General features: G+C 34.3%; 1 protein-coding gene across 6 annotated transcripts in view; it reads left to right on the top strand.

The window, feature by feature from the left end:
* LOC107431662 (uncharacterized) overlaps nt 1–20,812 on the top strand; it is a 150,269-nt gene extending 129,457 nt beyond the window's left edge. For 4 of the 6 annotated variants that reach the window (XM_060812586.1, XM_060812585.1, XM_060812584.1 and 1 more), the window contains one exon: nt 20,706–20,811. In XM_060812586.1, the coding sequence (XP_060668569.1) occupies nt 20,706–20,729 (24 nt within the window). In that variant the 3' untranslated portion in view covers nt 20,730–20,811. Of the gene's footprint in view, nt 1–20,705 lie in introns of all 6 variants that reach the window. The other 2 variants (XR_009634750.1, XM_060812582.1) reach the window with 1 other exon arrangement.
* Nucleotides 20,813–26,762: the final 5,950 nt, after the last annotated feature.

Genomic DNA, 26,762 nt, shown 5'->3' with positions numbered 1-26,762 from the left:
CCTAAAAGGTTGTTGTTTTATTCCTCTCAATAAATAACGGCAGTCCAAGGTGTTTTGTCTTATTGTCCAACTCATTCATGCTCAGACATCTCTTAATATCGGCTCTACTTCTTTTGGTCACATTTCTGGAGAAAAAGCACCCTAATTTTTCCTTATTGAAAGTTTGACCGGTCCATTTACAAAATAACTAAAGACATCATTGCACATTCTTAAACTCTTTCATGTTGGCTCTACAAAATATTATCAAGTCGTCTACAAACAAAAGATGTGTGATCGAAGGTGCTAGCCGGCCAAGTTTAACCCCGTTGAATTTTCTATCACTTTCCTACTTTGAGAGCATTTTTGATAGGAGCTCCATCAAGATAACAAAGAGGAAAGGTGAAATTGGATCTCCTTACCACAGCCCTCTACCCATCGAGATTTTACCAAAAACACTCCCTTTCAACAAAAATTCCATGTTCACAGAAGATACACAATTAAGCACCAATTTTGTGAATTTATCAGAGAAACCAAAAAGAATTAACAGCCTTGTCAATACTATCCAATCCACTCGATCATATGCCTTTTGCATATTGATCTTGATGCGAACAATGCCTTTAATCCTTTTCTTGTGCTTCATAGCGTGCACCACTTCATTAGCCAAAATTGCATTCTCCCCTATCCATCTCCCCGGCATGAAAGCCAATTGGTTAGGAGATATAATTCTTTTCAAAATGGGCTTCACTCTATTCGCTAAGATTTTGGAGATAACTTTGTACAAGGTATTACATAAACTAATAGGTCTAAGATGCTTAAATTCGGATACGCTATTGACTTTTGGTATTAACACCACAAACAAGCGGTTGATGTCTCTTGGGAGCATACCCGACCAGAACACATTTTGCACCATTCTAATGACATCCCGTCCTACTATGCTCTAGTATTTCTAGAAGAACATAATCGGCATTCCACCTGGCCTAGGAGATTTGGTCGGGTGCATATTCTTCACAACGCTCCACATTTCACAAGCTGTGGGAATGGAATTTAAAATTCTGTTTTCATCATCAGTAACACAGCAATGAATGAGTTCACCTAAGCATTCACTTCTTCTAAGCTCCTCAACCTCATACAATTTCATAAATTCATTTATCAAAAAAGCCCCCAATTCTTCCCTGGTCTCTCGCCAATTACCACTTCCATCTTTTAGTGCTGAAATAAAATTCTTTCTTTGATTAGCTACTGTTACTGCATCAAAAAATTTAGAATTTTTATCACCAGTAGTAACATAAGCCAAAAACGTCTCTATTCCATTTCTTCAGAGTTAGAGCAGTGCTGTGCAACTTATACCTGATCGATGCTGCCCATTCCATGGAATCATCCTTCTTCCAAGCTCCTTGAATCACTTTCTCACACATTTCATCCCTTATCCAAATTTCTAGAAGTGAAATGGTCTATTCTACTTTCGATGGTCCATAAACAGATTTAATTGAAAGGGGATATGGTCCAAGATAGCTTCTGAAAGATGGAACACTCCTGCCTAATCAAAGGTGGTTCCCACCTCATGCGTTGTACCACGTAAACATTTTTTCATTGAAGCCGATATCTAAGCCTCCGACCTCGAAGAAAAAATTTCGTAGGAAAAAAATTGATTTCATGGACATCGGTCCGCCTCCCGTCTTTTCCTCCGGATTAATAATATCATTGAAATCTCCTAGACACACCCAAAAGTTTAAACCAGATTCAATATTCATGGTCAATTCATCCCAAAACTCCCTTCTCAGGGATTGCTCCGCTGGACAATGATAGAACTAAATCATCCAACTGCCTGTTTGTGCCAAATCTACATGAATGCTAATAGACTAGTCTGAAGCTGACACAATAGACCAATTACATGAGCTATTCTAAAATAAAGCCAACCGTCCTTTCCTATTTACTGCTTCAACAAAAAATAACTCTTCAAATGCCAATTTCCTTTTTACTTTCTCTAGTTTTTCCTTATGAACCTTCGTTTCATGGAGGAAAAGTCCTGACGAGGAGTATTTCCTTATTAGGCTTGTGAGGCTCTGAACTGCTGAGTTCCTCCCTGTTCCTTGGCAGTTCCAAGCTATGATATTCATTTATTAGGGGGACATGTGTAGGCCCGCCTCTTCAGCCATATCATTACCTGTCACCCCTATACCAGTGGCATTCTCCAAGATGTTCTGCTCCGAAGTACTCCCATTGGGTTATCCCTCTAGCACGTTTTTTTAGTCTCATTTTTGGAGAAGCTGGGGAAAACCTCCTAGGGCTATTAACTAGGTTCACTGTGTCACTGGTTTCTCCTCTGGGCTGAGCCAGATTCTCCAGATCCAGAAACTCCCCTCCTTTCAAGGTATTTTGGTCTGTGATCCTTTGGGCTGTGCAATCCTCTTTAGAATTCGCCCCGAGCATAGTTTCCTCATGAGTGCTCGATACTTGGGCCCCTCCTACAGCTTAGGCTTCTTCCACAATAGCCTCATTAAATCTCCTTATTGGCCCACAGGCCATATATGTATTTCGTACTTTCCTTTTCTGGGCCACTTTACTTTTCACTTCTGCACCCTTGCCTATGAGCACTTTAAGTCTAAACAACATCACTTTTATATCAGGAATCATCTGTTTCTCCTTCCAACGATTCACTTCTATACCCTCTTTGCCGCCCTCTAAGACTTTCTCAAAGTCCCTATCCTCTTGGTTCTTTTCAAAATTTGAAATTAAACAGTTTTCTTCCCAAAAATAAGCATTGGCGCGTAGCCTAGGGCTCTATCCCTTGTCAGGCCAGTCTACACTGCTCTCCAACATTTCCCTAGGTTTAGGGCTTCTATCAGACATTACCCCTTTCTCTGAACAGTGTTCAGCCCCTTGGGAAAAGTGCGAAACAACACTTTGGTCTCTGGTGGCCATCGCCAGAGCTTCCTCCTCTCCCGTGGATTGATCTGCTGATCTATCATGTACGATAGTGGACGGATAATCCTGCTCTGAGGTTTGATTTTTCTCACCGTCCCTTAGCTCCTCGTTTGAAAATGAATCAAAGTAATCTCGTAAAGGGTTCTCAATTCTTCGCAGATACATACCTTCACGGATCACTGAGAACGCTCCCTCTTCATCCCGCAGCCAGACACCATACTCGTGACCATCCTTCTGTGACGAGGTATTTACCATACTCTTGCATGAACTTTTTAAGCGCCCCAGAACACCTCAGTTATAATAGCCCAAATACTCATAACAAAACTGAATCCAGGTGAGTCCTATTGTAACACCCCGTCCCAAAGTATAACGGAAATTTTCCAACTTTAACCAAGGTTGACCGTTGACCGTTGACTTTGATCGTTGACTGTTGACCGAAGGGGTCAAAAGTTGACTTTTTGACTAGGATGGAATTCTAGGTTGACTGAGGTACCGTTACGAAGTACACATTGGCACGAGTTCGTAGAGTAGTAGCACATTGAAAACGGAGCTACGGTTTGAAAGTGATGAGCAAAACAAGTTAAGGTCCAAACTATCCAAGGGGTGCCAGAGTTGACTTTTTATTCATGCAAAGTTGATCTTTGACTCATGCATGGTTGTGAAGTACTCATCGATATGAGTTCGTAGACTAGCGGCACATTTGATTTGGACATGTGGTTTGAAAGTTATGGACATGCGAAGTTTTCCGAATATCGTAATATTTTAATATTTTTGAATCGGTGAACAGTGAAACACCACGTGTCACGATCTCAACCATTCCTATGAGTGTACAGTGGCACCCACGTGGTTTTTCTTAGGTTAGGGGAGGGAGAGGAGAGAGAAGGAGGGGAGAGAAAGAGAGGGGGAAAAAAATCGGCCACCACCGGTTGGCCATCATTCGGCCACCGGAGGGCCACACGCACCACCCCATTGCCTCTGCCTCCTCAATTCCGACCGGCCACCCAAATCTCACGGCCAACAGGCCGGTAACACGCCAGGATCGGAGCGTTTCCCGGCGACGGCCATTTTTCCACTCCACCACTGGCCAACACCATTTGACCCATTTTTGGCCATTTTCAGGCCACACGCGCCAGTAACCGCCACCACCTCCTCATTTCCAGCCAACCCACCAAATTTCACGGCTACTGGACCTCCGATGCGCCTGGATCAGAGTATTTTCCGACGAGGGGCCGAAAATCTTCAAACCCAGATCTCTTCGCTGTCCGGCCTCCGTTTGCCTCACCGCCGGTCCCGTTGGAACCCTCTCCCCTCAATCTACAAAACCTCTAAAAATCTTGGCCACCAGCCACCGAACGTGCCGCCGGAGGTGACTGTTTCCTGTGGGATTCGGCGGCTCGCTGGAAAATCCAGTTCCGGCGAGTACCCAGTTGCACCGTCGGTCCCTCCCCACTAATTCCGACCCCCTGAACTTAGATCCAGGGTCCTTTCCCTCCAATTGGCAATAGTTTGGGAGAATCGAGGCTCTAAAGGCTGAGAGCTTTCCAACGAGATTCCGGCCACCACCGATCCGATCTCCGAGACGTAAGACCAGATTTGTAATCCTTATCACTCAAGCTTCGATTCGGTATATTACTCGTCAATTTTGGTTAATGTTTGTGTTAAACCCCTCGGGTACCGGGTATTATTTACCCGAATAAAATATTATTTTATTTGATTGTGTGTGAATTGTTGTTCTAGGAGCACGTGTGCGTCGTGGAATTGATCCCATGGAGGATCTTAGGTTGATTGTGTGCTCCAGGTGAGTGACCCACCTTCAAAATTGTTTTGGGATGTTAAGATATATATATTTTTTGTGTAAATTGGTTGTTTGAAAAATATGTTTGATGTGTTGAATATTTAGTAAATTTATATTTGGAATTTTGATGCCAAAATTGAATGGAATTAAATATTTGTGCATTATAAAATATTTTGGTTTTAAGGAATTTGAGATTTTGGTAATTATTATCAAATTTCATTGTTGGAATATTTCATAATTAAAATTTGATAAATATGTTTTATGTATTTCATATTAAGAGAATTTCCATATAAATTGTATTGGTAAATTATAATGTTTTTAATATATATTTTGGTGCCAAAAGAATATATTTGGGAATTTAAAGAAATTGTGGTTTGATTTATTTTAATTATTGCTATGGCTATTATTCTATTATTTTGCACAATTATATGCATTAATTATATATGAAATTTATGTGGTTTTAAGGATTCGTTGATTTAAATGGATTTTGAGGATTGGAGAAAAATATTGTTTTAAAGAATTATGTTTCAAAAATATTTATGCCATTGGAAAATTGTATATTTGAGTTGATGGAAATGAAAGTTGATGGGTTTGAAAATTAAATAATTGTATTGACGGATTTTGTGATATGAGAAAATTATATATATTATCGAAGTATTCATGCTAGTGATATTAAAGAAAAAAATGTGGGATGGTGAATTTGAAAAGTGGTATAATTCCCACAGTGGATTTTGGAAAAGTTTGCGTATCTTTTTATAATAAAATTTGGTTATTTATTTTAGACGCACTCATACAGTATTGGTGTTCTGTACTGTACATGTGGATGAGCGCGCAAGTTATAATGTCTCCCGTGAGTTGCCATTGGACCGAGGGTAGGCAAGTTTTATATAATGCGCATCAGCCACCCCCCTCCATGGCCGGGATGACGGTTTTAGCAGCGGTGCTGTCGGGACGCCGAAGCAACCGTATGCAAGTTTCTCTCTTTAACCTCCCGCCAGACGGTGCTCGGAATGCTGGGTATCGGAGGGCATCACTGGTATATGGTGTGGTGCGCCAAGTATAAATTTTCAGATAGAAATTTCAAACCCTAAAGTGTTCTAAAATTATTTATTATATTTTATTTCATTTTATTTATATTTACATTATTTAATTATTATTTATTATATTTTATTTCATTTTATTTATATTTGCATTATTTAATTATTATTTATTAAATTAATGATTCCTTGAATTTTGGGCATACAAATAACGGGTTTTGCGAAAATGTTTTAAAAGAGGAACCTTTCCAACGGAGTGAATAGTGAGGGTTGTGAGAGAAAATATTATTTTCAATTAATTATTATTTACTTACTTATTTATTCTTAATTACACAATTGTACTATAATTAATGTTGCTTTATAATTGTACAGTAGATAGGGTCACTCATTGAGATGATTAGCATCTCACGTTTTTAAATTCCGTTCCCCTAGGTCCAGGTTGGGAGACGTTGATCGTCCGGGGTGAGCCCGACGTCTCAGTTCATTGCCGAAAGTCCAAGAAGCATTTCTTCCTTTTTTCCTCTTCATCTTGTATTACTTCTTTATCTGTCATCGTATTAATTCCACATTTATTTGTATAATGCTCTGTATACTGTATTGGACATTTAGTTATTATTTATGCACTGATCTACTGTTATTTTGGAGTGTTGTAAATTTATGGAATCAAATTGTAGTAATGTGGGAGGAATAAGGGGATGTATATAGAAGTGTGTTTTCAGTGCAGAAAATTTGTGGTAAGTCCAACCCTTAGGGGAGGTTCTGCCGGATTTTCCATTGGAAGGTCCTGTAGGGTTTCCTTGGGATCAGGGCTTGTCTAGGGTTCCGGTGAGGAATTTTTGACGGGTCCTGACACCTATCCGCCGTTTCTGAAAGAAACCAGTTAGTAACGGCTTTGATATATTCACTTCCATCTATATACTTATGTACTTCGAACCCAAAATGCTCTTTCTCAATGAATCTTCACAGCGAATCACCTCCTCGAATAAGCTCCCAATCTTGATAGCGTTATCCTTATACATAAATTGCAACGGGAGACCATGAATCTGGACCCAAAAAGTAGAGTAAGAGAAGTCAAAATCCCTTAATGCCATGTGAGGATTCCACTCCTTTAGACATAGGTGCACCCCATTTATCGTCCATGGACTCCGGAACCATACTCTATCTTGGTCTGCTTTCGTTCTGAAAGCAAACAGAAAGATATTAGGATTTAATTGCTCAACACTAACTGATTCTTGAGTAAACCAAATTCTTCTGGTAATCATCAACACTGTCATTCTTTTAATAACTTTCTCAGTGATGATTTTCCCCACTAGGATTTGGCTGGATCTTCTTTCTGCTTCTAGAATGTTGGCCGTGAGCTCGAGCTGAGGGGCTCCCTCCTGAATACTGGAAAAATTCTCCTCTGCCTCCATCGATACCTCCTTGTATTAAACTTCACTAAAACTTATCTAGCTTTCAGGAAGTATTGCTTATCCTCGCACCACTGCACAATAATTTCTATTTGGAAATCACTGCTAGTGTATCTACTAACCATCCGTTAGGACCCTTTCACACGGAGAAAAACTCATAATTAAAAGCAAATTGATGATTTTCACCAAGCATGCATTCCATGGAGATTGGTTTGTAAATGATTGCTCTACTGAATTTGGGTTTTTGATACCAACAAGAGCATCAACAAATCCGTGCTATGCTTTATTTGCTGTCTTGTGTACTAATTAATTAAGCAAACCAATTTATCTCTATTTTTTTTTTCACTAAAGGTGAGAAGGGAATGGATCCTCTACACAATTTCATGGTTTATTTGGAGAGGAATTCTTGCTGCTTGTCTTCAATACCCACTGTTATTTCCAATTTGAGCGATTGCTTATAGAACATGCAAAGGGCATTGATCTACTTCTTGCAGAAGCATAATCCCAGCTAAAATAAGCCAAAATAAGCAAATTGTTGAAAATAGGTTTTAAATTGAAAATAGGCTTTGTAACTACTGTTAAAAATAGAATTGCAGGAGTAAAATAAAAATAAAATTTTAAAGTGGTAGAATTGAAAATAAAATTTTAAAGTTATATAAAATTTTGAAAAAATTAATAAAAGCTTCAAAGTTACCTTAAATTGGAAGAAATTAAAATAAGATGCCAAAACTTGTTAAACTTTAAAGAAAATAGAAAATTAGAAAAGTGGAGAAAAAAAAAAAAGAAGAAAATATTGAATTTGATAAAATGTAAAATCCAAGTAAACAAAAAATAAAATCTTAATAAACTTAATAAACTGAAAATATAAAATCTCTATAGTACTAAAATATAAAATATGAGTACATGATAAAATATAAAATATGTATACTACATAAAACCATAGATATAGGGTAATTTAACTTGGAATAGGAAAATAAAAAAAATAAAAAAAGAAACTAAACAAATATAGGAAAAAGGAAATCAAATAAATAATCATAATAAAATTTTAAAAATAAGGTTTAAAAATATTTAAAAAATCTCATGGCTCCAACAAGAATTGTAGGATTGCCTAGCTTGGGGATCTAATATATCCCCTTCTCATTTGAGGTTTTGCCATGACAACCAACTTAATCAATATTATATGGGTTATAAATTGTTTACTATCTTCTACAACACTACTAGAAGCATATATGACTATCCTATGATTGATTTCATATAAAACCAGTATTTATTATTGGCTGGGATGGGATAGAATTATAGAACTGAGGACCTTGAGCCTTCAAGCAAGTTAAGCTAATTACCAAATCCAGCATCTAATGAATTGAACTCATCCAATTACATAATATATAGGCGCTGCCCGCCCCGGGGGGGGAGGGAGGGGATGTGGCGTGGTTCACAAAATTAGATTTCTAATTATAACTCAAAGGGGAAAAAAAAAAAAAAAAAAGGAAGGAAAATATGAAAATCCGGCACTAATCACGAAAGACCAAGGTCTTATTTCCAATATTTAGTACATGCATATATATATATATATATAATATCATAGAAGCGGCGAACTCAAAAGAAAGAAAGAAGAGAGAAGACTATATGTTCTCAAGTTTTGGGCGGCTTTGCTGCAAGATAAGTCTGAGCGACAGTAAGAGTAATAGCAAAAAGAGCACCAAACAATGTAAGAAGAGTCCGAGTGTTTCTGCAATGGGTATGGAGGCATTCTGCCATCCATTTCTCGAACTTGCTGTTGTAATGCCTTTGAATTCCACGCTTGGCTTCAGCATAAGCATTTAGGTTGAGAACCAGATATTTGGCTATGTTGTTAAACATGTCAGCCGCCAGTTCGTAATTGCCGAGACAATTGATGATGACGTTTTGGATCTGAGTATCATCACATCTTCAGCATCATCAATGAGGGAGTCCATGAACACCATAAGAATCGCGCTGATTAGCGACGCAATTTAATGCGTTAAATGAAATAAACAGAGATGCATTTTACAATGTCGCCTAACGTTGTGTTGTTAAAAACATTATACCAACTACGACTCAGTAGTAACGTCGCCTAATGTGGACGAAACAGCGACGCAGTACAAAAAAAGGTCGCTAAATATAGAGATACTTGCGACGCTAAACATAGAGGAATTAGCGACTTTAAATATGTACGTTGCTAATTTTTAAAATTTTTAGCGACACATCTAGCCTTCGTCATGATTTTATGTAAATTAATGCTTCACTAATATTGATGAAACAGCGACTCTATATTTATGTGTCGCTAATTGTTAGAATTTTTAGCAACTTATTCCATTTTGTCGCTAGTTTATGTAAACTTCTACGTCGCTAATTGGTAATGTGTCGCTAAAAATATATTTTAGGCAACGCGTTTCTTCTTCTAATGCATCGCCTTTTTTTTTTTTTTTAAATTTGCTTGTTATAATTTTTTTAAAATTGATTAAAATATTATAAATACAAAAAAATTAAAATAATTAAAATACAAAAAAAAAATTAAAACTAGATTCACCCAAAATAATTAGAATACAAAAATTTAAAATAAACATTTTTCATAAAAAAATAATTATCAAATAAATTAAATATTATCTCATGAAATATTTTTACAATTTGGTAAACTATTGTATATGCAAAAGCAAAAGCAATATTAAGTAAACTTCCATGAATGCATAGTCATTGAGATGGAAGTTGACATCTTCTTGCTGATGATATTATACCTTCATACTGCATATGAAAAAATAAAAAAAAATTATTAACACTTATGCAAAATAAACAATTTAATATTAATTATTAAAAAGTAATTTAGTAAATGAAAATTTAAAGAATATTACCATTGTTCTTAAGATTTGGCTAGGCATATTACGAATATAGCCACTCTCACATTCATCTTCATTATCATTTTCATCGATACTTAGCAACCGTATGACAAATGGATTGTGAGCCATCGAAGTATCGTCAAGAACATCTTCTTCAACAAAAGTACGATATTGTGGTGGAGTTGAAACAATAGACCATCTTGAAGATCTTCAACATAAAATACTTGTTGAACTTAACAAAACAATGTCAAGCAATATCACAAACAAAATATCTACAAAAGAAAGATTAAAAAAAATCCAACGAACCTAACCTACGGTTAAAATGAAGAAAAAAAAAAAAAAAACCCAACCCACCACATGTCACCGCCAACCACAAAGAAAAAAGAAACTCACCTAAATGATGGAGACGAAGAAACAAGAAACCCAGCTAACCACGAGGGTGAAACAGAGAAACCCAGCTTCCTAACAGCAACGTAGGCAAATGAAAAATGAAATCCGAAATATCCCACTCTTCATGTCTTTTTTAGATTGCTTCCAAATATAACATCTATTAGGTAGTGTACTTAATGTAGTTTTAGAAAAGAAAAAAGATTCAAAGGCGCGCATAAAAATTTTAAAACGCGCCAAAAATTTTCAGAACAGGCGCATAAAATTTTAAAATCCTTTTTAAGATTCTTTTTTTCTTTTTAAAATTAAGAGAACAGGTGACGCATTTACATCTTAAATCATCGCTTGTTTCATCAATGTCATTATTTTTTTTTGTTTTTTAATTATTTTTTATTCTTCATCTAAAAATAAATATTGAAGATATTTCTTATACATGTGAAACAAAATTAACAAAGTGGTAGTTTAATTATTTTATTTTCCAAGTACAGTTTATTTTATTCCTTAATTTGATGGAACAGTCGACGCGTAAAAAGCAAAAAGAGTCGCCAGATACATTTTATTTTTTCATTTTTTAATAGTTATTAATTTGCTTTTGAAGTATAGTTTATTTGCCTTTAAAACTTGCAAGTAGAAAAATATATATATATATATATATATATTTTTTTTTTTAATTAAGAGAATAGGCGACGCATTTACAATTAAAAGCAACGCATTTTCTTTCAATTTTATTTTTTTTCTTTGGTTATTTTTTTATTTTTCATCTACAAATAAACATTGAAAATAGTTAAAGAATAAAAGTATAAAAAAATAGTTAAAGAATAAAAGTCAAAAAAAACAAAATGGAACAGGCAACACATTCGTAAAACATTGCGTCTCCTGTTCTCTTTTTTAAACAACAAAAATACTATTTAAAATATTTGAAAATTTAATAAGAAAATAATCTAAACTTGAAAAATAAAAAATTAAACAAAAATAATTAATATATTTAATTAATATTTTATTATATTTGATTCATATTTTTATTAACTCTCTATTAAAATTTTCAAAATAATTAAATTTATCACAATATTTTTATTTCCTATTTTTTCTATATGTATTAACTATTTATTAAATTATTAATTTTAAAATAATAAAATTATTATATGAGTTAATATTTCATTTATTTGAAATATTAGATTCTTATGCCAATATTTATTTGAATTTTATTGTCTATCAATTATTTTGTATGAATTTATCTATCAAATAATCATAATTTAACAAAACTAAAAAGTAACTTTCAAGTTGGAAAAAAAACATCGCCAAAAGAATGGAATAGGTGACACTTTTCTGAGGTTATAATTTCCAAATTCGTCGTTAAATGTAGAAATAGGCAACATATTTTTACAAAAGAGTCACTAAATGCGATAAAAGGCGACGCTTTTCTGAGGTTATAATTTCCAGATTTATCATTAAATATAGGAATAGGTGACGTATTTTTTAAAAAAAGTTGCTAATGCGATAAAAGGGGACGCATTATTAAAAAAAATCTCTTATTAGTTTTTAAACATAAAAAAAGTTCTTTAAATAATTTTTCATTACCTTTTTAACATAAAAAAGCTTTTTAAATAATTTTTGAAGTCTTGAATGACACAATTATTGAGAAGAAATCTCTTAAAAATAATTTTTATTTATAAAATTATTTTTATAAGCATAAATAATTGATATATTATTAATTTATACATTATGTCATAAAAATATAACAAGAAACTTATCATAGAAACACAGATAAATTAAAGGAATTGCTTAATAATTTTGCCTCATATTTCTATCTATTAAAATTTTTAAAATAATTAAATTTATTACATTTTTATTTCCTACCTATTAAATATGTATTAACTATTTATTAAATTATTAATTTTAAAATAATAAAATTATTATATGAGTTAATATTTCATTTATTTGAAATATTAGATTCTTATGCCAATATTTATTTGAATTTTATTATCTATAAATTATTTCGTATGAATTTATCTATCAAATAATCCTAATTTGATAAAACTAAAAAGTAACTTTCAAATTGAAAAAACAAAACGTCGCTAAAGGCTGGAATAGGGAACGCTTTTCTGAAATTATAATTTGCAGATTCGTCACTAAATATAGGATTAGGCAATGCATTTTTAAAAAAGAGTTGCTAAATGAGATAAAAGACGACGCATTGTTAAAAAAAAATCTCTTATTAGTTTTTAAACACAAAAAAAGTTTTTTAAATAATTTTTCATTACCTTTTTAACATAAAAAAACTTTTTAAATAATTTTTGAAGTCTTGATTGACACAATTATTGAGAAGAAATCTCTTAAAAATAATTTTTATTTATAAAATTATTTTTATAAACATAAATAATTGATATATTATTAATTTATACATTATGTCATAAAAATATAACAAGAAACTTATCATAGAAACACAGATAAATTAAAAGAATTGCTTAATAATTTTGCCTCATATTTCTATCTATTAAAATTTTCAAAATAATTAAATTTATCATATTTGTATTTCCTATCTATTAAATATGTATTAACTATTTATTAAATTATTAATTTTAAAATAATAAAATTATTATATGAGGAAACAGGAGACGCAATCAAGGGGAATTGCGTCGCCTATTCCAATTTTTTTTTTAATTTGTTCCCCTTTTTAAAAAAAAAAATACAATTTAAAGAATTGTAAATTTAAACAAAAAATAAACTGCACTTGATAAACAAAATAATTAGAGAACAACAATGAAAATAATCATATCAGGCAACAGGCAACGCAATCAGGTAGAATTGCATCGCCTGTTCCAAATTTTTTTTTTTAATTTGTTCCCCTTTTTTTAAAAAAATAAAATTTAAAAAATTCAAATTTAAACAGAAAATAAACTGTACTTGAGAAACAAAATAATTGGAGAACAATAATAAAAATAATCATAAAAGGCAATAGGCGACGCAATCAATGGGAATTGAGTCGCCTATTCCAATTTTTTTTTAATTTGTTTTCTTTTTTTAAAAAAATAAAAATACAATTTAAAAACTTGCAAATTTACACAGAAAATAAACTTTACTTGGGAAAAAAAAATTAAAGAGCGACAATAAAAATAATCATAAAAGGGAACATGCGACGTAATCAGGAGGAATTGCGTCGCCTGTTCCATTTTGTTTTTTAATTTGTTCCCCTTTTTTTAAAAAACAAAAATACAATTTAAAGACTTGAAAATTTAAACAGAAAATAAATTGTACTTGAGAAACAAAATAATTAGAGAACAACAATAAAAATAATCATAAAAGGCAACAGGCGACGCAATCAATGGGAATTGCATCACCTGGTCCATTTTTTTTTAATTTGTTCCCCTTTTTATTAAAAACAAAAATATAACTTAAAAACTTGAAAATTTAAATAAAAAATAAACTGTACTTGAAAAATAAAATAATTAGAGAACAACATTAAAAATAATCATAAAAGTCAACAAGCGACGCAATCAGGTTGAATTGCGTCGCCTATTCCCATTTTTTCTTTTTAATTTGTTCCCTTTTTTTGAAAAAATAAAAATACAATTTAAAGACTTGCAAATTATTTAAGAAAAAATAATATTCCTTCACATATTAAGAAATATTTCCAGTATTTATTTGTAGATAAATTAAATATATAAAATAATTAAAGGACAAATGGAAAAGAAGTAAGAGGCGACACTGTTTTGATTAAATGCGTCGCCGTTAGCAAAAATTGTTTATGAGATTGGCAATGTAAAGTACTATTAGAGAATCATGGCAAGTGTTAGCCATGAAACATGCAAAACCGAGACCAAGGCAAGGTAAAAGCTGAAAATGCCTTGGCCGAAATCATTAACCTAGTTTGTTTCATATTTGGTTTGTATTTTAATTCTAGCAAATTGTGTAATCTAGACTAGATAAGTTGGTACACAAAGACACCAAAATATGTTGTTTAAAGTATACTAGCCAAATTACTGTTTAAGAAAAACCAAGCATCTAGATGACATGGAAAGCACCTTGGTGACAAGGATGGTGACATGGAGCTTCACCATTTGGCCTTTTCTCTCAACCAATGCATGGAAGGACATGTGTCATCATGCATGAGGACTACTTCACCATGAAGCAACTAATGAGGCAGCAACACTTGTCAACCAACCATGATGCATGTGACAAAGTTACTTTACACATGTTGTTTTGCTTCACCATGAAGGACTTGTTTGTATTGGTCCTTAAAACCGGTCATGGTGTGCTTTCACACCTATTTTGTATGCTATAAATATGTATTATAGTTCCATGAATAAATATATAGAATTTTGGAGAAATATACCTTAGTTTCCATTTGAAACCAAGAGAACACTAAAACCGGCCTTGTTACAAATTTTTCAGCAGCTTATTACATCAAAGCCAAGATATACCTTCACTCTAAATCAATTTCAATCCTTCATACCTTGTTTTCTTTTGATTAACCTTGCCCTCATTCTTTCAAGTACCTGGTGACTCTTTATGCTATTTATGCGTGGCCTCTTCTCTCAAAATAAAGGGAAAAAAGTAATTTATTAGGATTGCAACTTGTAATATCAAATAAACTATCATTGAAACATAATCAAATAACTAATAAAATAAAATAAAAACAATGAATAAAACAACAAAAGTTGAAGCTGTTGAGTCATATATTCAGCAACGCTAATTTTCAACGTCGCTTATTTTTGTTTTTAGTGACGTTCAATTTTTTTTGTTTCATAGCGTCGCTAATTTTATGTCGCCAGATCTCAATTTTCTTGTATTTAGCAACGCCGTGGAAAGTGCATCGCTAATTGTCTTATTAAACGATGTTTTAGCGCGCATTTTTTTATTACGTCGCAAGCTTGGTGTCTCTAAATCGCTATTTTTGCATAGTGAAAGCATATATGCGAGGTAATGCCACCAATGGTCCTTCAAGTCATGAGGGTTTGCTTCGAAGGCTGCCAAGTTGAGAAAAAATGAACTGGTGGAGGTATCTATAAATATTGGAGGAAGTGTGAGCACTCGCTTGATGATTGATGAAAACTTGACATCACTGTAACTACCAGTTGTGTTGGGGCGAAATCGGATTCCCTTGGACTAGAGCACCTTGGCTGAATAATAAGTGTACCACTCAGTTCTTTTTCTATTCTCATCTTGTTTTATAGCATCTGGGTCCACAATTATTGTTCTTGTCAAGTCAAGGAGATGATGGGGATCAGTTGCACGTGTAACACCTTCTCTTTCACGTAACCATGGTGTGATGATGAATCTAAAAAACCACCATTGTCCTACTGAAGAAGGAAGTCTTCGGCAGATGTTGATGAAATTTTTGATCATTATCTTCTCGTCTTCAATGTCGCTTTCAGAATTCTTTCCCATCAACGCCTTGAGGACCTTGAGGACGATGTAAGGCAGTTGGTTCTCTAACAAGAACAAGTCTTTCTTGACATCAGCTATCACAATATTTATCATCTCCATCTTGCGGTACTCTTCTCGGACCAACAAGTAAATGAATTGTAGAATGAAGCAACCATCAAAGAACATCATTCTTGTGAATTTCTTGATGTCGTAGGAGCTTACCGACTCATTGTAGTAACGCCTTGCACAATCAGAAACGTTTCTGACCTTGTTGTACAGCTCATGACACTTGGAAATGTCTCCAACATATTGCTTTGCCATTTCAATCTTGAGCTTCTTAGCTTCTTTGAAATGGTCCTCATCATGATGATAAGGACCAATGGGAACCACACTAACATCAAAGTACTCTTTGAAATCATCATGATTGCGACACTTCTCTGGAACCTTTGGTATCCTTGGCCTTGCTGTTTGCTGGTTGCTTTTAGTTGATGATTCTGCTCCACCAAACATGAATATATGCAAAGCATCATCAGCTAAAGGATGATCTCTTTCTCGGATCATAATAGCTGTTTGAGGGCCAGATTGTACCGCCATTATTATTATTATTATTATTATTATTATTATTATTATTATTAAATGCAGAAATGTATCCGACAATACTATGTGAAGATGTGAATTATTATTTATATGGGTTTGAAGTCGTTATTACTCTCTCATTCTCTCTCTCTCTCTCTCTGTATGTGTGGTAAACATTTTATTGTAAGAGAAGTTTCTAGTACCTTATTTTTTTTAAACTTCTCCTATTCACAGCAGAATTGGAATTGCTTGAGAATATTTTAAAGAAGATGTACTACCAAGAGACTGATTCTTTTACCGCTCTGTTAGGCAGGATTTAGCGTTTGCATTACTCTTATCATCCCTAACCAAAGTTTCCGTAATTCATTTTTCCAACTTTATGATATTTTAGAGTAGAGTTATTTATCAGAATATTCAATCATGTTTGCTAAAGCAACAAAATGATAATAACATGAACAGATGAACAGATGCAGGTTGAGACCTAAATTTCAAATTTGGAGAATCAGGACCTTTATCAAATTGGTGTTTCAAAAAATGTGCTCAAACCAGAGATTTGAGGATACCAGACAAAAATCCTTCGAGACAAAAGAAAATGCCATGAAGAGCAACTCACCGCCGCACCAGCCCTCGCGTGCTGGAAAAGTTCTACAGTTGATCACGTGCCACACGCACCGTCTGGAGGTTGAAGACGACCATGTCAACTGCCAGATCACCACCAACTCATCTACCAAGTGAACAAACTAGCCACATAATCATCCACATTATTTGACACGTCATTGACCATGTAAAAGCCATATCATCTGCCACATCAGGCTAACACATCAGTAGAGTTTCTGAAATTGCAGAACAGCCCCTGCATTTTCAGAAATTGCAAATTGACATGGATGCATTTTTTTTTTTTTTTAATTTTACCACTCAAAATCAAATGGCTACTAGTTTTTCTTCTTCTTCCCCTTCTTCAAAAGGGTTCATGGAAATTGGTGAACAACCCTGCGTTCTGACAGTTTTATCGACTGCAAACTCATTGAAAAGCTTCTCAAGAATTCCTCTTGCAATGGTATATATAATATATATAATACATATATTTGTATCTCTCTCTTACTCTCTGGTTTTGTTCTATTGTATTTTGGAAGGAGATCTAGAGCCTCTTCTCCATTTGTAATCTTTTCTTCTTCTTTTTATTTTTATCCACATGTTGATGGTCCATGGGGTCCTAAACCCTAAACCCTATTTTATTCAGGGTACGAGACCATTAATGGTGGTATCAAAGTGAAAGACGATCAATGAAGAGGATCTTTATTTTCCTTTTTGAAAATCTAATGGTTATGAATAATTTATGGGAATGTTGACACTGTTTTATTGGTTTTTATTTTGTATGAGCATAGGACTCTATTAATCTATATGACCATATCAGTTACTTGTTTAAAATTTTGGTGAAGTTTTTGGTTCTGTATCATTGCTATTCGGTCCTAACCCCAACAGTTTCTTTTCTTTTTTTTTTAAATTTGTTGTACCACTCTGCCCAATTCAACAAGTAATTTGGCCCAATAAATGAAGGAATTGTTCTAGCCTTATCTAGAAAATTAGATACCATAAACCCCTAACAAAAAATTAGGGGGAATTTGGCCCAATGCCCCCATAGGGATGAGCTTCACAATTTTTACCCCTTCATTTGCTATCTTTTTTTTTCTATCCTTTCAATTTTTAATAATCCCAAAATACCCTTATATCTAAATTAAATATTTTTACTTTATTTTATTTTATGTTATTTCTTTCTTTTCTTCACCCGACTGTTCTCTTCTCCTTCATCACCCTTCCCTAAAGCTAGCTCATCTCTTCTCATTCATCCATCAAGCTTTCTTCAATTAGTTGTCCTTTTGCCAAAAAACCCTGTTTCGTCTCTTCGGTCACCAAAATTCCATATAGAGAAAGAAATTGATGGTTTGGAATTCGAAATTAGGGTATTGTGAAGAAGGAGGACGTCGATTTGTATACGAAGCTCAAGGGTGGTACTGCATGGTGGAAGCAGATGCCTATGCTTGCTGTTTCACTTGGCCTCTCTGATAAAATGTCTGGTCTGTTTGCTTCATTTTTCCTTTGACTTTTCGATTTGAGTGGTTTCTAGGGTTTATTTAAAACATTTATGGGGTGTTTTTTTTTTTTCTGATTGCTTTTGGGATAAGTTGGAATCGAAATCAGGGTTATGTTTTTTTGTTTTTGCTATTTCTATAATTTTTTTCCTTATGCTTTTGTAATTTTTGTTTTAGGTGGTGTTCGGTGTGTGATTTGACGGTTTGATAATGGAAATCGGCAAGGATTCAGGAATGGAGGATGGGGATTTTGTGGTGGAGACTTGCATTACACATACTCTACCCCCGGCATTGACGCTTGAGAAAGGATTAGAGAGTATCAAAGATGCTATGGGGAAGTTGAAGTTGAATCCTCATTCTACCTCCAATGGGTTCTTTCGGTTACAGGTACTGGAAAATTCTGTAAGACTTTGCTGTTTTGATACTATGTCATTTTGTTTGGTTTTCATTTCATATGTGATTCTGTGAGGATTTCTAAAGGTCACTGTGCCTTCCAGTGCGAAAGCTTTGGATTGGTTTGCCTGTCAGTCAGAGTCTTGCGAGGTTTTCCCTCTGTTTTTATGTTGAAGGAAATAGAAAATCCTGATTGTATGTGAATGAAACTGTTGGAGTTTTTGGAATTGGGTCTGCTGTTCACTTTACACGGAGTTCTTCTTCTATCTCAGGAGAGAAGACAACAACCAAAAGGTTTAGATTCTCGTATCTCTTATTTCTCACTCATCAAAAGCGTCTCCTATGATGATTTAGGGGTTGCATTTGGTTTTTGTTGTTTGTTGTCTGTTGTTCATTATATATATATATATATATATGTAAAAGTAATTTTAACTTTATTAGGACAAGAGTTCCTTTTCTCCTATTGAGCTTGATGGCTGAACTGGTTAAAGTTGGGGGTTTGTAATACGGTTCCCTAACTCCTTAAAAGAAAAGATTGCCCTTTGTATAGTTAGTCTGAAAGATGGATGTTTCAAACTTCTATTTGGAGGGTCATGGACAATTTTGGAGCTATTGAGACTTACGGCTTACCCTATTCCATTGACATCAAGGTGCAGGAGGTTATGTAATCATTTTTTTAAGTGGCTTTAGGCTAACGAGCAGAATATGTGTTGAATAAGAACCCAAGATTTGTTAGTTATTTTGTTGAAAGGTCTATTTGGAAAATGACAAGGCAGATACGAAATTGAATATTAACGTGAACTCTTCACTGGCAATTATGTAAGGAATGTTTCAACATATATGCTAAAGGCTCTAAAACATTTTATGAAATTTAAAATAATTTTGTCCATTTATTGGAAATTTGTGGTTGGTATGAAAAATTGATTAAGTAATGATGGTTAGTTGCTTATGGTTATGCATCTAATTATGATGCAAAATATGTTACCTTTAAGGTTCTTGCGTGTTTGATAATTTGCATTTGGTATTGCAAATATGATGCATACTATAGTGGCAATTTTTTTATCTGCATTTAGGTGTACATTGTTTTGCATGTATACTTGGGTCTTTTAGATTTGTATGAATCTTTTCCTTGATAGCTCTAAAAATGGTAGCTAGATGCTATTAAATTTTAGTAATGTTTGTGGTTTCTCCATAGATAGAACAAATGAGCTCTTGCAAAATAAGGGTAAAACTTCGACTGTTCATTAGTCACAGTTTTGCATGTGATAGTTATTTAATTTATTGCTTTACGTAGTTGCATGTGATACTTATTTAATGTATGTCTTTGCTGTACTTAGTTGCCTGGTGCCATTGCTTATCTTTTTATTACCGTAGTTGTGTTGTGTAATGGTATGCTTTTCCTTATTCTTCTACTGTTTATTATTTATTTATTTTATTAATTTTTGGTTATTGGCATTCCAAAGCATTGTTGAATGTTGATCATGTTGATGTTTTGTCTTATTTGTTACATCTGTGATGTGTAGTTTGTTCTCTGCTACATGTTTTGTACTTGTTAGATTACTGGTGGATGAATTTGATGCTGCACTTTGGAAGGTTGGCAGAGGTTGACAAGGAAGTAGCAAAAGAATTTGATGGAAAACATTTTCACATTCTTCCTTTTTTTGCTATTTTGGAGATTTGGGCATCCTTTAGTAAATTAGTCTATGAGATTGGATTTTGGTTCTATACAATTCATAGAGAGCAAGGGATATTACTGGGTATGAGCTATTGCCTCAATTGTTAGATTTGAACCTTTATACTTCTTTATGGATACTTTAGGTATTTAATTATTTTCTTTAAAACTTGTATGCTAGATATTGTAACTAACTGCAGATATTTCGTTTGATTTCATCCAGGTATCAAATCGGTCTCCGTTTTAATGGAGGTGCCCCGTATGCTTTTAATGCTATCACTAAAGTTTGGCATTATACCAATTGTGGTGCCAGTTGGTGTTCGAGATTTTGACATTGATGGGGAACATTGGGTCAATTTAGGATTGATACCAACAGAGGCTTTTGTAGGAGCTGTAATATTCTCTAGTTTTTATTCATAAAACACTTGTACAATTTCCTCTTGCTAATTCAGATTTTGTTTTTAGTTTTTGTACATGATTCTCGTGTCAAGATGATGTGTAAGGACCCAATTTCATTATTAAATTCTCCATATTATTTGATATGTGGAAAAGCAATAAATAAGAAGGATGAGAATTTAAATGGATGGTAATTTAGTTCTCAAATATTGGCTCTCTAGTTTCTGACCATTAGAACTTGTTTGAATGGTATGCATTGAAATGTAGTTAGTTTTAGATTGTTGACTATTCCCAGCTTGCAAGCTTCTTCCAATCACTTTTAAAATGCGGCTCCATGGTAGTATGTCCAAACGAGAGTTGTTAGGAGGGAATTAATTATGCACTTGTGGAAACTATTTAAATAAATGGATATGAAAGTGTAAAATAAATGTAACAGTTTCACATTTCTCATCTACCCTCATTTCTCATTAACTGTCGAATAAAGTGGAAAATATTAAAACAAATTTTTTTACCATCTCTCATTTCTCATCTACCTTCATTAACTTCTATCCCTCTCTCTTACTCTCCCTGCTACCACATTAAATAAATCCTGTGTGTCTTCCTCTCTCCTTCTCTTTTGTTGGTTACATACCTTTCAGCCTTTCTTCGCACTGATGAGCCATTGCAGAAAACACAATACCACCTTCAGTTCAGTTCACTCTCCTTGCATACCCCCAACCTTTTGTGATAACAATAAGACTGAAAATCTTCATTGTGGAGCCCATACACTACAAAAGAGTGTAATTAAATTGTACATTTCTACAGATCAAAGTTAAAGATCTTTTGGTATGTGTATACATATACATATATATATATATGTATAGATATGTATACATTTTTCCCTTATATTGGATTCATTGTTTGTCACGTTTTGACATGATATATAAGTGCAAGTTCTATGTTGGTGCTATTTTATGTAAAACAATCCATAAATGGTTCGGAAATTACCATTTGAAAATTACAACCTTTGTTTGTTACATATGGTCCATTAGTAATTATGAAACACTTGCTTGTTGGAAAATTTAATGGCGGTTCCATCGGAATATTTAATTTTTCCATTTTCTAAAAGCAAACTGATTGGACAATTCGAGACAGCTACTTGTACATCTGATGCTGACATGCAGTCCCCAGCGACCGAACTTCATGTGCTGAAAACTCAACCTGGATTCTCCGAAAATCAAATTTGTGAAAACAATGTGCAGTCTGTGGAACATGATCATGATAATGAGTGCTTCGACATTAATGATATGAATGAATATCGTGGACATGATTATGATCAAGATGAACAATTTGAGGTTGAGGTCAACACTGATCGTGGTGAAGATGGGTTACGTGACATTTGTTGGACCCAACATTCGGGACTTTTAGCTGGTGATAGTCGACATGGTGAGTCTCCTTATGGTAATAGTCCAATTAATAATGTGAATGATGATGTGCTTGCCTTTCCTTGTACCGAAAACCATTTAGACATTCGACAGGATTTTACCGCATCCATGGCTGAACTTAGGGTTAATCGTCGCTTCTCATTTGTCAATGCCCATGAAATCATTCGAATCAACCAACTCTTTGTGAGTAAGAATGCGCTATAGAAGAAGATTAGTCTTTATACACTAAGGAGAAATTTTGAATTCAAGGTCAAGAAGTCTGATAGAGTCCGATATGAGGTTGTATGTGCAAACGACAATTGCATGTGGCGAATGCATGCTACCAAACTAGATGGTGATAATACAGAGGCCTTCATGATTAGGGCCTTCAAGGATGAGCATATTTGCTCTTTAAATATCATGAAAAGGGATCATCATCCAGCAACAAGTTCAGTTATCGGAGACATCATCCAGCCAACGTTTGATGGGATTTCAAGGCAATACAAACCTCGAGATATCGTGCATGACACTCGCTCTAATTACGGAGTAAACATAAGCTAAAACAAAGCATGGGCCGCTAAGGAAGTTGCACTATCAGGTTTATGGGGCACGCCAGAAGATTCATATGCAAAACTTCCTTTATGGAGTCACGTTTTGAAGAGCAAAAATCTGGGCACGTTTACTCGAATTGAAACTGACGATCAAAACAGATTTTTATATTTTTTCATGGCACTTGGAGCTAGCATTAGAGGGTTTCAGCATATGCGGAGAGTCGTAGCTGTCGATGGAACTACACTGAAGAATAAATATAGAGGTTTGTTATATATTGCATCATGTTTGGATGGGAGCAATCAAATTTATCCACTTGCTTATGGAATAGGCCTTGGGGAGACGGATACGGCTTACACGTGGTTTTTTGAGAGCTTTAAAGAAGTGTTTGGGGATGATCCGAATATAACTTTTATATCGGATAGATACAAAAGCATACCAAAAGTAATGCGTACAGTTTTCCTTAATAATCACCATGGTCACTGCACATATCATCTTGGTACAAATTTACGTGCTAAGAAGTTTAAAGGTAATGTCAATGAGATTATATCAACTTTTAATGATGCAGCTAGAGCATATATTGTTGAGGATTTTGATAAGGCCATGCAGCTTTTAGAAGGGGTTAGTATTGAAGTTGTACAATATCTCAAGGATGCAAGTCCTGCAAAATCAGCTAGATCACATTTTCTGGGCAATAGATACAACATAATGACAACTAACATTGCAGAAAGCATGAACTCTGTGCTTATTGATGCTAGGGATAAACCTGTTTTGCCATTACTAGATCACATTCGTGATGTCTTGCAAAGATGGTGGTATGAACGTCGAACTAACGCAGCTGCAATGCAAACTCCTGTTACTAATTGGTTGGAAAATATCATGCAAGAGCGCTCAAATAATGGCAGAGGCTTACGTGTTATTCCAATGAACTTATATGAGTTTCAAGTTGTTGGCCATGGCATGTTCGTTGGAGTTGTTAACTTAGAAAATAAGACGTGCTCATGCAAGAAATTTGACATTGATGGATTTCCTTGTGTCCATGCAATTGCAGTATGTAAGCATCGACATATTTCTCCATATATCCTTTGCTCAGCGCATTACTCAGTTGACTCACTCCGTGACGCATATTCGAAAACCATATATCCACTTGGAGATAAATGTCAGTGGCATGCTCCAGATGATGTCATAAACCAGGTTGTACTTCCACTTTAAATTGGCAAACAGTCAAGAAGATAGAGAAAGAAGAGGATTCAATCTCAAGGAGAGGAGCGTCATCAATATAGATGTGGGAGGTGCAAACAGATTGGTCATAGCAACCGATCATGCTTCGCCGCCGTACCTCTTGATAGCACTACCAACCAACAGCACCATTGAACCGAAGGCCCATCAATCGCGCAATGCTATATTAAGACAATGGGGCCATGTTATGCGATATGCATGTGTATGCAATGTAGTCAGGAATGCAATTAGTTGCTCAACCACGTAACATGTGTTTTGGCATGATAGACGTTGGTTTTATGTGTTCTTTTGTTGTCAAATTCATCTGTTGTATTGTTTTGATAACATATCATTCTGTGTTCAGTTTTTGGTTCAGTTGTTTGTATGTTTCTTATTGTTGTACGGATGCTATTACTGCCTAATGGTAATGACCGATGCATCGTCGGTAATTGACATTTGTACACCGACGTAAAAGAATCACCACAATTCCATCCGACAACTTCAATCATGTGTGTTCCAACCAATAACATGCTAAATGTAGCATTATTAATGATAACTTCTGACAAAGTAAGAGATCAAACGGCATTAATAAATGAAAACATTCAATTTGTTTTTGCTTCAAAAATTACCCTAGGTTTCATCAGTAGTTACCGAAACCCCAGTGGTGATCACATTTTACCAATGTTATGGCCCCCACCAGTCCCCTAATGTGTGTTAAATGCAAGAACATGGAAAATATGGATGGATACATGATCGTAAGGAGAGAAAACCCCAAAATCTCTGGAAAAGTTCTCAAATTGGAAAAAACTACTATAAATGTATACCTTTGGTAATTACCGATTACACCTTCGGTAACCAACATATACTCTCTGGAAAAATTACCATAGGTTTCATCGGTAATTACTGAAACCCCTATGGTAATCACATTTTACCAATTTTTTGGATCCCACAAGTCCCCTAACATGTGTTAAATGCAAAAACATGCAAAATATGGATTAATAAATGATCCTAATGAGAGAAAAGCCCAAAATTGCTTAAAAAGTTCTCATATTACCAAAAGAATACGATGACTGTAAACCTTTGGTAATTACCGATGAAACCTATGGTAATCAATTTATACTCTCTGGAAAAATTACTACAGGTTTCATCGGTAATTACCGAAACCTCAGTGGTAATCACATTTTACCAATGTTATGGCCCCCACAAGTCCCATAATGTGTGTTAAATGCAAACACATACAAAATATGGATTATTAAATGATCCTAATGAGAGAAAAGCCCAAAATTACTTAAAAACTTCTCATATTGCCAAAAAAATACGATGATTGTAGACCTTCGGTAATTACCGATGAAACCTACGGTAATCAATTTATACTATCTGGAAAAACTACCATAGATTTCATCGGTAATTACCGAAACCCCAGTGGTAATCACATTTTCCCAATGTTATGGCCCCCACAAGTCCCATAATGTGTGTTAAATGCAAACACATGCAAAATATGGATTAATAAATGATCCTAATGAGAGAAAAGCCCAAAATTGCTTAAAAAGTTCTCATATTGCCAAAATAATACGATGACTGTAGACCTTCGGTAATTACCGATGAAACCTATGGTAATCAATTTATACTCTCTGGAAAAATTACCGTAGATTTCATCGGTAATTACTGAAACCCCAGTGGTAATCACATTTTATCAATTTTTTGGGCCCCTCAAGTCTCCTAACTTGTGTTAAATGCAAAAACATACAAAATATGGATTATCAAATGATCCTAACGAGAGGAAAGCCCAAAATTGCTTTAAAAGTTCTCATATTGCCAAAAAAATACGATGACTGTAGACCTTCGGTAATTACCGATGAAACCTATGGTAATCAATTTATACTATCTAGAAAAATTACCGTAGGTTTCATTGGTATTACCGAAACCCCAATGGTAATCACATTTTACAAATTTTTTTGGCCCCCACAAGTACCCTAATGTGTGTTAAATGCAAAAACATGCAAAATTTAGATTCTTTAATGATCCTAAGTAAGAAACCCAGCAGTTTGGGAAATTTTGACACTCTAATAACTTTTTCCGATCTTTTGAGGTTTTTTCTCCTTACAATCAATGAAGAATCCATATTTTGCATGTCGTTCCATTCAACACACATTAGGGGATTTTTGGGGCCTAAAAAATTGGTAAAATGTGATTACCATAGTGGTTTCGGTAATTACCGATGAAATCTACGGTAATTTTTCCAGAGAGTATAAATTGATTAACGTAGGTTTCATCGGTAATTACCGAAGGTCTATAGTCATCGTATTTTTTTGGTAATATGAGAACTTTTTAAGCAATTTTGGGTTTTTCTCTCATTAGGATCATTTATTAATCCATATTTTGCATGTGTTTGCATTTAACACACATTATGGGACTTGTGGGGGCCATAACACTGGTAAAATGTGATTACCACTAGGGTTTCAGTAATTATTGATGAAACCCACGGTAATTAAATATTTTTGCCAATTGGAGAACGTTTTTGGAACATTTGGGGTTTTGCTGTTTTGGGGCATTGATGAATGTATAATTTGCATGTTGTTGCCAGAAATACCCATTAGCTGAGTATTTGGAGAAAAAAAAAATGTTAATTGATATTACCAAAAGCGTAGCGGTAATTACCAATGGTGAATCGGGAATTATCAATGCACCATCAGTAATCATCTTTGCTTTAATTT

This window comes from Ziziphus jujuba, chromosome 11 (genome assembly GCF_031755915.1).
Source record: "Ziziphus jujuba cultivar Dongzao chromosome 11, ASM3175591v1".
NCBI classification, from domain to species: Eukaryota; Viridiplantae; Streptophyta; class Magnoliopsida; order Rosales; family Rhamnaceae; genus Ziziphus; species Ziziphus jujuba.
The sequence above is the reverse complement of the archived record's forward strand: the minus strand, read 5'-3'. Positions and strand labels throughout refer to the sequence as shown.